Source organism: Peromyscus maniculatus, chromosome 10 (genome assembly GCF_049852395.1).
Source record: "Peromyscus maniculatus bairdii isolate BWxNUB_F1_BW_parent chromosome 10, HU_Pman_BW_mat_3.1, whole genome shotgun sequence".
NCBI classification, from domain to species: domain Eukaryota; kingdom Metazoa; phylum Chordata; class Mammalia; order Rodentia; family Cricetidae; genus Peromyscus; species Peromyscus maniculatus.
The window spans coordinates 12,580,842-12,595,149 of record NC_134861.1 but is presented as its reverse complement, the minus strand read 5'-3'; the positions used below and the strand labels follow the sequence as shown (position 1 = coordinate 12,595,149).

At 44.7% G+C, this 14,308-nt stretch overlaps 1 protein-coding gene across 2 annotated transcripts in view; it reads right to left on the bottom strand.

The window, feature by feature from the left end:
* Abca13 (ATP binding cassette subfamily A member 13) overlaps positions 1 to 14,308 on the bottom strand; it is a 432,541-nt gene that overhangs the window by 310,261 nt on the left and 107,972 nt on the right. For both annotated transcript variants that reach the window (XM_076545963.1, XM_076545964.1), the window contains 4 exons: positions 10,677 to 10,840; positions 9,902 to 9,981; positions 8,920 to 9,041; positions 2,730 to 2,924 (listed from right to left, as the gene is read on the bottom strand). In XM_076545963.1, coding sequence (XP_076402078.1) covers positions 2,730 to 2,924; positions 8,920 to 9,041; positions 9,902 to 9,981; positions 10,677 to 10,840 — 561 coding nt within the window. The remainder of the gene's footprint in view (positions 1 to 2,729; positions 2,925 to 8,919; positions 9,042 to 9,901; positions 9,982 to 10,676; positions 10,841 to 14,308) is intronic.

The window sequence follows — 14,308 nt, the reverse complement described above, 5'->3', positions numbered from 1 at the left end:
TAATGATAGTGTCGCATTTGCTGTGTCCTCAAAGATAGGATCCAATCTAATATCTCATTCTCCAAAGAAATCCTGGCAGGTATAAGGGCCTTTGTCCAAGCACTTATTTGGCCCTAAGAAGCATTGAGAGGCCTATGTGGGCATGTGGGAGCAGGCACTACAATGGGTTAATTGATAGTGTGGTAGGGAATGTTAAATGAAGGGTCTGTGATGAGCAAATAGAAAGCTAAACTCCTTGGCATGTCAGCTGGAAGTGTCAAGACAGCAAATCTGTAAAATATAGAAGGTATGCCGAAAGAAAGAAAGAAAGAAAGAAAGAAAGAAAGAAAGAAAGAAAGAAAGAAAGAAAGAAAGAAAGAAAGAAAGAAAGAAAGAAAGAAAGAAAGAAAAGAAAAAATAAAGTTTAGAGACTTTTGGGAGGTAACTTAATCCTGAAGCCCCTGCTAGCCAGGCATGGCAGTGCATGCCTTTAATCCAGAACGCAGGAGGCAGAGGCAGCAGATCTCAGGTCCTCTGCTTCCACAGCAAGAGCTCTTACCCACTGAGGCATGGCTCCCGTCCCCATTCATTCGGTTTTTTTTTTTTTTCATCCAGTAGCTGCTAATTCCTGCTGTCACAGAAACTGTGTTGTGTAGATGGAGACCCTGTCTTCCGGCCCTGTTCATTTTCAGAGTCCCTGTACCTAGGTGGTGCTGTTCCTCTCTGCCAAGAGCACTGTTCTGCCTATTCCAGCTGCTAAATTTCCTCCAGACAGCAGTCAAAACCGCCCACCTCCCATAGCTCACCCATCACTTGCCGTCAGTAGAGCATCCTCTCTTTCCCTCATTCCACTCCTACAATCATTTCTCTCTAAAGCACTTGTCAGTGAGTGACAGCCTGCTTGGTAGCCTCTCTGCTTGTATTAAAATATTTTTTTCTTTTGTTATTCAATGAGCCCATAGGAGCAGCATATCACTGAATGCAGATTAAATTAGTGAATAAACTGAAACTCAATGACTGTAAAAAAAAAAAAAAAAAAAAAAAAAAAAAAAAAAAAAAAAAAAAGAAGGTATGCCTTGAGACTTTAAAGTACACATAAAAATTAGTATTTGTTCCTGGAGACACATGGTTATGAGAGTGAGAGTGGGGGAGGTAAATGAACATTTGTCAGAGGTTTCCTAGAGCAACAGAACGGGAAAAGACCACAAATGGCCAGAAAAGCAAATCTACTCTTTTCTGGCCCAAGACTGTTCTCCTGCACGTGGAACACCAGTAGCCACCTTGCCCTGTTGCCGATCAGGACCTTTCTGATGGCCTATGTGACACATCCTCAGGAGAAAACAGTAGAACTCCTAGAAAGCCGTGGGCAAGGGCAGGAAGAGAGGGTGCTGGGGATCTCAATGAAAGTTCATGCGTGGAGATGAGGAAGACCTTCCAGAAAGGGTGGCTGAGACTAGGAAGCAAGACTGGGAACTGGTGCTGGGTCGGGGCTGAGATAGCTTCCCGCATGTACACAGGTACGTCTTCTCTGGGGATGTGACCTTCATAGTCTTTCAGTCCTTCCCTGCTTTGTAGAGAACTGCTATGGAGCAGTTAAAGGGTTGGTATATACGGGGATACAGGGATGTTATATTGCCCACCCCTCTACACTTTCCCACAGCTGCCCTGGTAGAACTGGATGCATCTAGACAGATAGGGCAGACACCACAGATCCAGGCAACGAAGAAAGTGAGGGCCACAACATGGTAGGCACATCTGCCTTAGCATCTTAGGCATGAACTAGGCTCAACCCTGCTTCCTTGAATACATAGGATGCTGTCTCTTGAGGAGAAAAAATTGACTAGAGGGCTTCATGACATTTCTTGCTACCATGTTGTGCCCAATGCTTCAATGGTCCTGACCTCGTGGACACACTACAAGGTCTTCTAGACTTCCATTTATTTGACAAGATCTAACCAAGATGCCATCCCCAGAATGCCCCCCTTCCCAAGTGACTGAGGCTGCCACAGAATCCTTCATTGTTGGTCCCATGCTGCAGCTAGTATAGGGGCCATGGGCCACCCATAGATTTAAACAACCTGAAGGCCAAAAAAAATTTTATGTATCTATAATGTATACGTACCATTATTTTTCTTGTCAGTATTCCAAAGGGAATGCAGTATAACAGGTATTTACATAGCATTTATCAGCTCTTGAGTATTACACCTGATGTAGAGAAGTTAAAGTATATAGGAAATGTGCTAGATGTTTTTTGTCAACTTGGCACAAACCTAGACATATCTGGGAAGAGGAACCAAAATTGAAAAGCAGTGCCTCCATCAGACTGGCATGTAGGCAAGGTTGGAAGCATTTTTCTTAAGTAGTGATTGACTTGTGAGGGCCCACCTTACTGTGAGCAGTACTACTTTTGGGCTAGTAGTCCTGGGTACTCTAAGTAAAGCAGGCTGAGCAAGCCACAGGGAGCAAGCCAATGAGCAGCACTCCTCCATGGGTTCTCCTTCAGTTCCTGCCTTGAGTTCCTTCAATAATGGATTGTGTCATGAAAGTGTAAGGTGACATAAACCCTTTCCTCCCTAAATTGTTTCTGGCCATGGCACTGACCACAGCGATAGAAACCTAACTAAGATACAAGGCACCAAGCACCCTTGGGTTTGAGGTCTGAGGAAGCAGACAACAGTCAGCGTGTGGTCAGCACAGTCATAGGAGCAGCCTCCCTGCAGTGCCCCCCCCCCCAAGGGTTTGGTCCTTACTTTGTAAATGAAGTTCCTCAAGTTCAGGTTCTGGCCCATCACCACGAGCAGAGAGAACACTTGAGATCCAGGCAGGCTGCAGAGCTCCCTTGTAGCAAACCAGGATTTCTCACTCTCGGGAAATGTCAGCAGGAGATGAAGAATTTCTTCATCACACTTTCCAGACAAAGCTACAGTGAGGACACTGGAGAGAAGCTGTTGTGAAGCATTGCGGATCAGACAGAAGCAAGGGCGGCACAATATGTGCTTCAGCCCCTTCTCCCCCCTCCCCAGACCCCACCTCCCCAAGAAAAACAAACACCCGGATCAGACAGAAGCAAGACCAGCACAGTATATGCTTCAGACCCCCTGCCCCGCCCCCAGACCCTACTTTCCCACAAAAAGCAAACACCTGGAAACTGTGTGCTGAAGACTCAACTCACAGACACGGTGCTTCTGTTAGCTTTCCATCATCGTGACAAAATGCCCCAGGCAAACACCCATAAGGAAGAAAGGTTTATTTTGTTTCATGATTACAGAGGTCTTGCTTCATAGTCTACCAATCCTGCTGAAAGCACATCTTGGTGGGATGCACACAGGGGGAGCCAAGCTGCCCACCTCAGAGTGGCCAGCAAACAAAGAGAAAGAAAGCAAGGCTCAGGCCCCCAAGGTCCCTTTATGAAGGTTGAAGTCCTTATGAACTAACTTCCTCCAACTAGAGCCACTTCCTGAAGGGACCAGACATTTACACCGTGGGCCTTTGGGGGATAACCCGGAACCAGACCACGGTGGAGCCTAACTGTTTGGTTTTCAGCGTTTTGAATGGAAGTGGTTTTGAAACTGCAAGTCATCCTCTGTCTGTGCAGCTTCCCTCTGCTGGAGCCCTGGCAGCGCTGGGGTGGAACCTTTTGGTCCTCTCTCGGTAGAGCTCCGCGGAGCACTCGCCATCAATGCCATGTCCCTGAGGTTGCCTGTTCCACAGCACTCGGGGCTTGTCAGCTGATGCTGTTTTACCCCTCTCTGCTTTCTGTTTGCCGGATCGCTCACTCTTTACTGTTAATGTGGAGGAAACTAGTCTTTTTAAATCAATTTTTGCCTCCCTTTACTTCTAGATTTAAAAGGGGATTTCCAAGCTTTCATAGTTTCCTTAAAAAAAATAAAATAAAAGCACATAAACTCAGAAAATGGAAATGTATCTGTTTATACTCCATTGGTATTCCATGACACATTCAAGGACTCAGGGGCCCCCTCACGAAGGTTCATCTTTCAGTTACTGACATGTAACAAAATTGCACAGAAAATAAAACACAAGCAACTGGACCCCCTGTTGCATGTTATAGCTACCCTGGGTGTGACTGCTGTGAAATCCTCAAGCTAACACCGATTGTGGAAACCCTAGTGATTAGAGATAGCATCAAACCAGAAGCCTTGCAGTCAGAGAGGGCTCCATGGGTGCTTCGATGTGCTACAAAGTCATTCAGAGACAGTACAGTGTATCAGTCAGGGATCCCCAGACGCTAAAAATAAGAGAGAGAGACACACAGAGATGTCCTTCATCTACAAACTAAGCAAAACCTGGATTTAGGAGCTCAAGAGATGGCTAGCCAGATTAAACACTTGCTGAACAAATATGAAGAATGGAGTTTAGATCCCCAGCATCTGTATAAAACACAGCCATGGTACCCTACCTATAGCCCCAGGACTTGGGATCTAGAGACAAGAAATCCCCGAAGCAAGCTAGCTAGCCAGACTAGATGAGTCAGCAAGCTATGGGTTCCAAGAGAGAGGCTGCTTCGATGTAGAAGGTAGAGAATGGTGCCACTACTACCCTCTGGCCTCCATACAGACATGGACACGCACACACGCATGCACACACCTTTATGCAAATGATAGTGGAGCAGGCACATTTCCTTACACCTGTTTCCTGGTGTGCTCTGGCACTTCCCAGGGATCCCTGAGGGTGTGGTATTGGGCACTAACCTGGCTTTCAGTGCCGCATTTGCTCATCTGTAATTGGCTCCAGGCTAGGACTTTGCAGGGAAATGGGACTCATCCAAACACACCCTCAACTCCAAACGAGCTGCTCCCAGCCCTGGGTGGGCAGGAACCCAAGCTGGTCCCATGTCAGTCCTCCCATGCCTGCTGAGAACCTCTGTCTCCACCACTCTGCAGTGGGTTACTCAATGGTGCCAGCTCTTAGAACTTAGGCTTATGTTTTAGAATTTGTTCAGGGTAAAACTGTTCGTCTTGAAACTCTAGCCACCTCACTTCCTAAATAAAGAAGATCCCTCCGAGAGCTCCAAGATACCACCCAGAGGCAAGTGCTTGCGGTAGGGTTGTTTGACACTCCTTTGTGTGGTTTTCCATTTTTGCTGTTTATCTTTTGAAAATATTATTATGCCCTTTTTTTCTTCTTGGAAATATGTCTGAATCAAGTAGCATAGGGGAGGAATATAAAGCTAAGGAGGCACCATTGCTCACTTAGAAACATGCCCTGTTTTCATCCAGCATGGAGCAGGCAACTCAGGCTTTGCTTGGGCCCATACCGTAGACTCTCAGAGACAAAGACGATGTGTTCCTGATGTGGTTCCTACACATCCATGTTTGACTTGGCAGTCTGCAGGAAGACCAGGGACTTGGGGAGGTGTTTCCCCCGCTCTGGGCCTATAAACTCAGCCACATGGATGTTTGTTTGATTCAAACCTAGTGATGATCCTCACGAGAGGCACTCACCATTTTCAGTAAGAGCTTGCACAGCAGGAGCCGTGGGTCAAGAGCGGGACTGAGAATGTGGTTCTGCTGTGACCCGGCTATTAAGTTTATACTCTGAGATGCAGATAAAATGTGGACAGGGTGGGAGGAGCCCTGCTCAGTCTTTCTGTGAGCAGCAAGGACACACTGATGGCAGTGCAGCCACGGTGGAACTATGAGAACAGTGACTCTGCTGATTTCGGGTTTGATGCTTTACTGGCTGGTTTGATGTGTCAATATGACATAAGCTAGAGTCATCACAGAGGAAGGAACCTCAGTTGAGGAAATGCTTCCATGAGATCCAGCTGTAAGGCATTTTCTGAATTAGTGATCAATGGAGGAAGGTCCAGCCCATGGTGGGTGATGCCATCCTTGGACTGGTGGTCCCGGGCTCTATAAGAAAGCAAGCTGAGCAAGCCAGGGGAAGCAAGTGTAAGCAGTTCCCACCATAGCCTCTGCACCAGCTCCTGTCTCCAGGTTTCAGCCCTGCTTGTGTTCCTGTCCTGACTTCCTTCGGTGATGAACAGTGATGGGGAAGTGTAAGCCAAATAAACCATTTCCTCTCCAAATTGCTTTTTGGTCATGGTGTTTCGTTATAGCAAGAGAAACACTGATTAAGACAAATGTAAAATTTAAGAAAGTAAAATTGGGCCAAATGGGGAAAACAGATCTTACATACTTTAGTGAACATCGCTTTGCTCTGGGCCTGAGCTCAGATCTACTGGCAGATAAAGAAACAAATGCAAGAGAGGAGGGTGAGAGAATAGCAGAGGGTCATGGGATCCATCCAGGACTGAGCGCCGGATTGAAGTCGGTGGTGAAGACATTGTTTGGTGGGTCTGACCCAAGCTCTCACTGTATGACTGGGAAGATCCTGGATTTCCACGTAAAACTCCAGTTTCCATGACTTCACAACAGTAGTAAGAGTATCCAATGTCTCCAAAGGTTGGTTGGGAGAATTACAAAGATAAGGCTCTGAGAAGCAGGGGATAGGAATGTGAGCACTCAGTAATGCTCCTTAGAGTATGTTTGTAATGATCAGCCAAAATGCACCTTTCATGGGATACTTCAAAAAAAGTATATGTATGAATTGGCTAGAATCATCAGTTGAAAAAGACACTGCTATTAAAGTAGCCAGGGGTATGAAGAGAGAGCGAGCTAATCAATCCGTTCTGTATTTTCATATTCCTGACTAGAACCATCTCACAGTGGAGCGTCACTGGGCTCCCTCCCACTGGGGCAGGCTCCACTAGAGTGGTGCACTATGAAATCAGTAGAAGGGAATCAAGCCCTAGGCAGAAGGTTGGGCTAGACAGGCTTCAGGCTCCAGCACTTGTCAGGAGTCTGAGATGTTGGGTTTGGATGACAAGATGCCCAGGTTCAAAAAGGAAGGCAAGGAGGAGAGAGACTGCCCATATGAACCCTGGCAAGGAAGGGAAAGCAACCAGGTATCAAGCTGTGAGCCTGTCCTTGCCTTCTTCAGCATTGGGATATCTCCAGTACTATGGCTCACAGTATTCCAGCTCCATTCCCAATGTCCCTGCTAAGGCCAGCTTCCTGTGATTGCCTGCCTCCACCATTGCATTACATGTGTATCACAGGACTTCCATTCTCTTCATTTACAGTTAGCATTGCATGTTAAATGAGCTGTCTTCACAGAAGGCTGGCTCCTTAGAGCAATGCCTTTGAGGTACAGCTTCAAAGAACCATGCTTGATACATGGGAAGATCTGGAGTGGACAAAAGGGAGAGCAAAGCCAAGGTTTTCGAAACATCCCAAAGGGACCCAGCAACACAAAATGTCCCTTGTAGGCCACCAGTTACTTGGAATGAGTCCAAAGTGGTGAATTTGTAAATTGAGTAATGAGACTATGGGAAAGAAAGCCAGGGACCAGCAAAAGAAGACGGGGCAACAAACAAAGAGTGGCCACCAACTGATACTCTAGAAGAAAACAGAGCCCAAAGTGGCACCTGTTAAGCAGCTGTGGGTATGTTTAGACATGTGTACACACTAAAGGGAATAGCCTCATGTGTCTGAACAACGAGAATGCATTTGTTCAGTCCCCGTCCAATTACCTATGGATCCGTCTAGTTAGGTGACCACAGTGGTTTTTAGAGCTGCAGAGAACTGTATACAGATTGAGGGTGGAGGGGGCGGTAACTACAAAAGCATCTGTGCTGCAATTGGCACTGCATATCCACCCGCTGCCTGCAAAGCCCCCTCACCATAGAACGTCAGTGACACCTGGTGGCTGCAAGCAGCCAGGCAGGAATTTTCTGCTCAAATGGAAATGGAATGTAAGGTGTGTGTATGTGTGTGAAAGACTACCGAAGTGAATTTATCAGTAACTCGTCTCCGCAAGCAGCCTTGGGCTGCTGCAAAACTACTCCAGCCACTGCTCCTGATTCCCGGTAGATGTTCCACACTGCAGTGTTCAAGCTACAGCCGTCACAATTTCCGCTGAACTTCGTTGAAGAAATGTTAGCACTGCTTTACTCTCCTCCATCCCCACATTTCCATGGGCTCCCCTCCTCCTCCATCCCCACATTTCCATGGGCACGTTGTGTCTAATGAGACACAATTGATGTTTTTATCGAAAATAGATACTCCCTTTCTTGTGCTAAGTAACTTTGTGATATATAGTTTGCATTTTTGGATCCCTAGCTTTTCATCTATTTCTTTCTTAATTTAGATGAACTGTTAATGAGTCTACTGACCAAGCTTGTATTTAGCCTCAATTAGTTGGAATTAACATGAAATTAAATTTGTATCAGAGCCTGAGTGATTGTCAATTGAAGCACTCATGTGTTTAAACAAAAAAGAAAAAAGAAAAGAAAAAACTATCAGCTAAAGATTCAGGTGGCATTTGCTGTGGCCAACATGATTGCCATCTGCTCCCCTCTCAGCTAATAAGCAATACCCTTACACCGTTTGGACAGGTCAAAAGGTAAGTAACACATGGCGTAAGGGTTTTAAACTACTCCTTTGTCTACTTCCTTACCCAACACTTCTCAGTCAAGCTAGGGAAGCCTGGGCCTGGCACTGCTCATCTGTTATGAGTCGTATCCATACCACATGACCAGAGCACACAGTTACTCTCCACCATGGTAGATTATATATTTTTAACTAGCTTTGTTTGGGGATTCAAGATTTATGACATGTATGGAAACATACACAAGCTTAATGGACTTCATACATTAGGATTAGAAATCACTAACATAAGTGGTGCCAGAAACATCATCTTTTCTGTCCCAGATGAAGACGATGTGACCAAGTCATGTCACAAGATGTTGACAGCCTTCAGCTCCCTGCTTGTTCACATGTGCCCCTCTGCTTTCAACTATGTCATTTGTGCAGCCATGCCTTCCCAAGCTATGGAACAAGGAGGAGGAGGCAGAGAAAGGAGGTCAGGGCACCTGCAGCTGTGAGGGCTCCTTCCTGATGAAAAGCAGCCCCGTACCTTTGAATGGGAAATCTGGGCTTCTAGGATGCTGTGGATGGTCTCATCTGAGATGTGGAAGGAAGAGCGAAGGTCCTCGGTTAATTTGGTGATGTTCTTCATCAAATTCTTTATTTTTACATCTGAAGAATACACACAAGGAAAAGAAATTTTCAGAATTTTTATTGACTTAAAAAATATTTGATGTTGCCACCTAAATGAGAAGTTTCCCTCATGGTGTCCAGCTTATCATAGACACTAATTAAAGTTTTACTTTTCTAGGGGTTTCTGAGATCACTTCTTATTTAAGTAAATAAAGAACTTCCAGTTATGTGGTATCATCTAGTCAATGGCTGACTCTGAGTCCTGTATGTTTTGAGACTTGCTTTAGAAAGAGCTCTTTCTGAATGAACAGTGACCATGTGCTACAGCGACCTCATCTTTCACTTTCTTAAATAAGAAAATTATCTCCTAAGGGCATGCGAGAGTTCTTCACACTCATCATACTAACACTGTGTGAGTTTTAGGGGCTGTGTGGATGGGACAGAGACTCATAGGACAAAGTGTTTGCGGAAGGACAGAAGGTCAGTGAGAAATCCGGACAACACAAAATTCCTTTCTTTCTTCTACCTGACTTTTGAGACCTCAGGCCTTGGGAATTTCTTTCTGAAGCCTGAATGCCTATGACTAGCCATGTTCTAAATGGTTTGGTTGTTTTTGTTTTTAGATAACATATAGTACAACTCTTGCTATTTGTGTTTTATTTTAATATATTAGAATTAAACACTGAATTTCATTTTACTTGTTTTTTTAATTGAAATATAATCACACCATTTCTCCTTCCTTCCCTCCCTCCTAACCCTTTCTGTCCCCACCCCCTCTCAAAATCAAGTCTTCCTCCTCTTTAACAATATAGCACAACTTCCCTTTTTTTATGTTTTATCTTAACAACATGTTGGGCTGAAACACTAAATTTAATCAAGCAAGTTTGGAAACCACATACCCTCTGTGACTGTGAAATTGCTAAGAAACATCATAACAGGAATCCTTGTCATCCAAGTCTCCTTGAGACTTTTGATCAACCTAAAGTGAGAAAAAAAATTACAATGAGACAAGATAAAACAGCAGAAGCAAAGCGGGAGTGAAAAACACTGCCTTGGTTCTGGGAGCCGGACTAGATAACACAGGTTCTCTCTGATAAACGGACGTACTCTGTCCTCTGATACCATCTGTGTGTGAATTTCATTAACACCAGGGTTCCAACATGTCCTCAGTCAGTCCAGCCCAGCAAATGAATCAGGATGATGACATCAAGATGCACGATAAATGCCTTCTCACAGATGTGGGAAATAGATAAAATAGACTATGGTGTATCTGAAAAATTAGTGTAGCCACTGAGAGATGGCCAGTTCTCTGTGCCTACGTCATCTGCAGGATAGAAAGCCTCTGACTCTCTCTTTGGGGCTCATACTTCTAGAACACACTGAAAAGTTTTAATCAAATATGAAGTGATTTGAAAATATTTGACTGCTCACATATTTATATGTAATACCATACTGTCATCCTGCACAACATCTGACCCAGTGTCCTGCTCATTATAAAGTTCACCTGATGGTAAATGTTGATCTTGTGCTTTAACATTTAAAAGTGTATTTATGAAAAGCCCTGGTGTTTGACTACTATGTGGTACCCATTGTTATCTGAAATCAGTAAGTTAAACACACATCTGGCTGAGGATTAGGAATACTGGGGAGGATACAAGTGCCTGTTACACAGACCTGTGCATGTGGTGCTGAACTGTTCCCACCATGGGCTGGCATGTGCAGCCCTGGCTAGAAGCATTTTCCAAGCTCCTTTTGAAGCCTTCCAAGGCACTGAAAAGAGTCCTGCTAAGACGTTCACAGTCCAGCTGATCCGGTGAGGACCATATCTTTCTGATTTCCTAGAAAATACAAGAGTGACAGAGATCACAGTATTGAGGCTGGTTCTCGGGTAAACGCAGGCCTCTGGTTATTTCCTGAAGTGTCAGGGAAGGCACCCATTTCCTCTGTGCAAGTGCAGTTGTAGAACAGGGAAAGACCGCTTACTTTACGGTGCTGGACAGAAAGCAAGCCACACCCTGTTTTCTGGCACTTGGGTTCCCAGAATCCAGCTTCCAGCTCCTCTGGGCCACCCACAATTCAATAGGAAAAAATAAATAAAATACCAACATAAGAAAATAGGCACAGACCTGGAAACATGTAGAAACAGCAGGCCTGGAAAGTGGATGTCTACACTGTCAATCATGGAAATGCAAATAATATCTGCCCCAAGATTGTTTCCTCAAATCTAAGCTGTCTATTGTTGAAAAGATAAGGAATGATTATATTGAAGATGTAGAGCAAAGGGACCCCTTGTATGCAAAATAGTCTTGCCATTAAAGAAGATAATATATGAGTTCCTCAAAACTACTATATGATCCCAAACACCCCGCCTGGGTCTATATCGAATGGAAAGAAAAACAGGTGTGAGAGATATATCTACATTCTCATGCTCACTGCAGCATCATTCACAATGAGCAAGATGTGGAATTGACCTAAAGGTCCAATGAGAGATGAACTGATAAAAACAAAAAGCCTTACACATCCTATAAGATATTATTCAGCCATGTAAAAGAAAGAATCATGCCATCCGCATCACATATATGAACCTAGAAGAAATGCTAACTCAAATAAGTCAATCACCAAAAGGAAAAAAAATGCACTTAGACCAGCAAGATCAAGACTGAGAATCCAGCACTATGGACCACACAGAGCCTTGGCAGGAACAATGGCAGAGCACACGTCTCCTCGAGTATGAAAGGACACTCAGCTTCACCCATTCTTCACTTAGATGTCCGCTATCATCACGTCTTCATAGATACAGCCTCCTTCACCATCCCCCTTCACTGCTCTGCAAATGGATATACAGACCCAGCTATTTCCTGAGTATCACTGTGGAGCAATGGCAGGCATGCTCCTACAAGACTAAGAGGGTGAGACTGTATCTGTCCATTTCTAGCGTGTTCCTTTCACGTGCTGTGCTTTCTCCTGCTCCTGAAAGTGAGGTTCTCACCTAAACGTTTCACAGACCTGATGCCCCCTCCCTCCATAGAGGTAGGTCTCTCCTCACAGCATGCTGTGCTGAGACAAGAACATTAGGTACAATGAGCATTGGTTTACATGCAATGCACTTCTGAGAACATAGGGAGAACTCATCTTACCTCTTAGAGCCTCTGCACACATGCTCTCTCCTAGAACTCCCAGCTCATTAATCTGATGCACATATATCACTCCTACTGCTAGTGTTATTCTTAACTTTAACAAAATAATAACTTTGGCATAGAAAGAACTGCAGAGAAATAAGGTGGACTGCCCTCTCCAGTGGCAGGAAATGATAAAAGAAAAATTTCAACATCCTTGAGCACACACAGGTGGACCATGCTGCAGGCAAGAAGTGTCTAACATAAAGACTGACACTTGACTTTGTTAATCTAAAAGTCTTGAGAGGATGAAGAACAACTGTTGTTGTTTGTTTTTCACTCTTTTTATTCTTTGGGCTCTTTGGTCTTTGGTCTTTTGGGGACCCACCACCCAGCTCCCAAATAAATCACATTTGGGGGCTTTTTCTTCCTTTTATTTTATTTTACAATACCATTCAGTTCTACTTATCAGCCACGGGTTCCCCTGTTCTCCCCCGTCCCACACCCTCCCCTTACCCCCAGCCCACCCCCCATTCCCACCTCCTCCAGGGCAAAGCCTCCCCTGAGGACTGCGATCAACCTGGTACACTCAGTCCAGGCAGGTCCAGTCCCCTCCTTCCAGACTGAGCCAAGCATCCCTGCATAAGCTCCAGGTTTCAAGCAGCCAACTCATACAATGAGCACAGGACTCGGTCCCACTGCCTAGTTGCCTCCCAAACAGATCAAGCTAATCAACTGTCTCACCTATTCAGAGGGCCTGATCCAGCTGGGAGCCCCTCAGCCTTTGGTTCATAGTTCATGTGTTTCCATTCTTTTGGCTATTTTTTTTTTCAAAAATTGAGTAAAACCGAAATTTATTATAAGCCACAGTCGTCCTAGGGACCTCCATGCTATATATATTGGAGGCTTATTCTTAATTATAAATGCCTGACCTTAGCTTGGCTTATTTCTAACCAGCTTTTCTTAACTTTAAATTATCCCATCTATCTTTGGCCTTGGAGCTCTTATCTTTCTCTATTCCTGTATCCCTTTTCTTTCTTTCTTATGCTGTGTCTGTCTATGTAGCTAGATAACTGGGTGGCTGACCCCTGAAGTCCTCCTCCTTCCTCACACATTCCTTGCTCTTTCTTCTTTTCCACCCAAATTTCTCCTATTTATTCTCTATGCCTGCCAGCCCCACTTATCTTTGATCGTGCCTCACTACTGGCCATTGAGCTCTTTATTATACCATCAAGTATTTTGGACAGGCACAATAACACAGAGTTAACAAACGCAATATAAAAGAATGCAACACATTTTTGCATCATTAAACAAATGTTCCACAGCATAAACAAATGTAACACTTCTTAAAATGATATTCTACAACAAAACACCACATGTCAAACAGAGCACACAAGCCCTCCTTCTCTGAGTGAAGCAGGCCTGCATCACCCAGGCACTAAGCAGATAAGGAGGCCCTGCTGGGTCCAAAGGATTAGACTTGAGGAAGTATCCAGAAGACCCCAGGCCAACTTGACTTTCCACCCACATTCTCTGATTCTGGTCAACCCAGAAATGTCCCTCTGTGAGCATTGATGTCTTTTAAAACCTAATTTCAGATTCCTGTTGAGCACAAGACAGTTCCTTTTTGCTGTTGGGAATACAGTGTGGGAAAAGATAAGGGGTTGGTGCTCAGAGATCTCCTCATCTGGATTGGTGAGTGGAGGCTCATGCCAGCACTAAACAAAGTGCACAGTAGAACACTTAGACATCAAATGGTTAAACATAGCATCAAACTCTTTGCCTACCTCATCCTGACACAGAGAAACCCCATGATATCACCTGGAAAGGATTTACATTTCTGAAAGACTCACACACTAACTACCCTTAGACCACAGAATCTGTGGTAGCTAATCTCACGGCTGTCAATTTGATAGTCCCACCATGAGGGAACCACAGTTGAGGAATTGTTTCCATCACATTGGCTGGCGACAATGTCTCTGAAGCATTTTTTCTATGCTAATTGACATAGGGGCCCAGCCCACTATGGGTGGTACCATCCTCAGCCAAGGCAGCATAAGAAAGCTGGATGAATACAGTCTGAAGCAGGACAGGAAGCAGCTTTACCACATGATTTCTGCTTCAAGTCCTTGCCTTGGCTCCCGTGATGATGAACCTGTAAGTGAAATAAACTGTTTCTTCCCCTAAGTT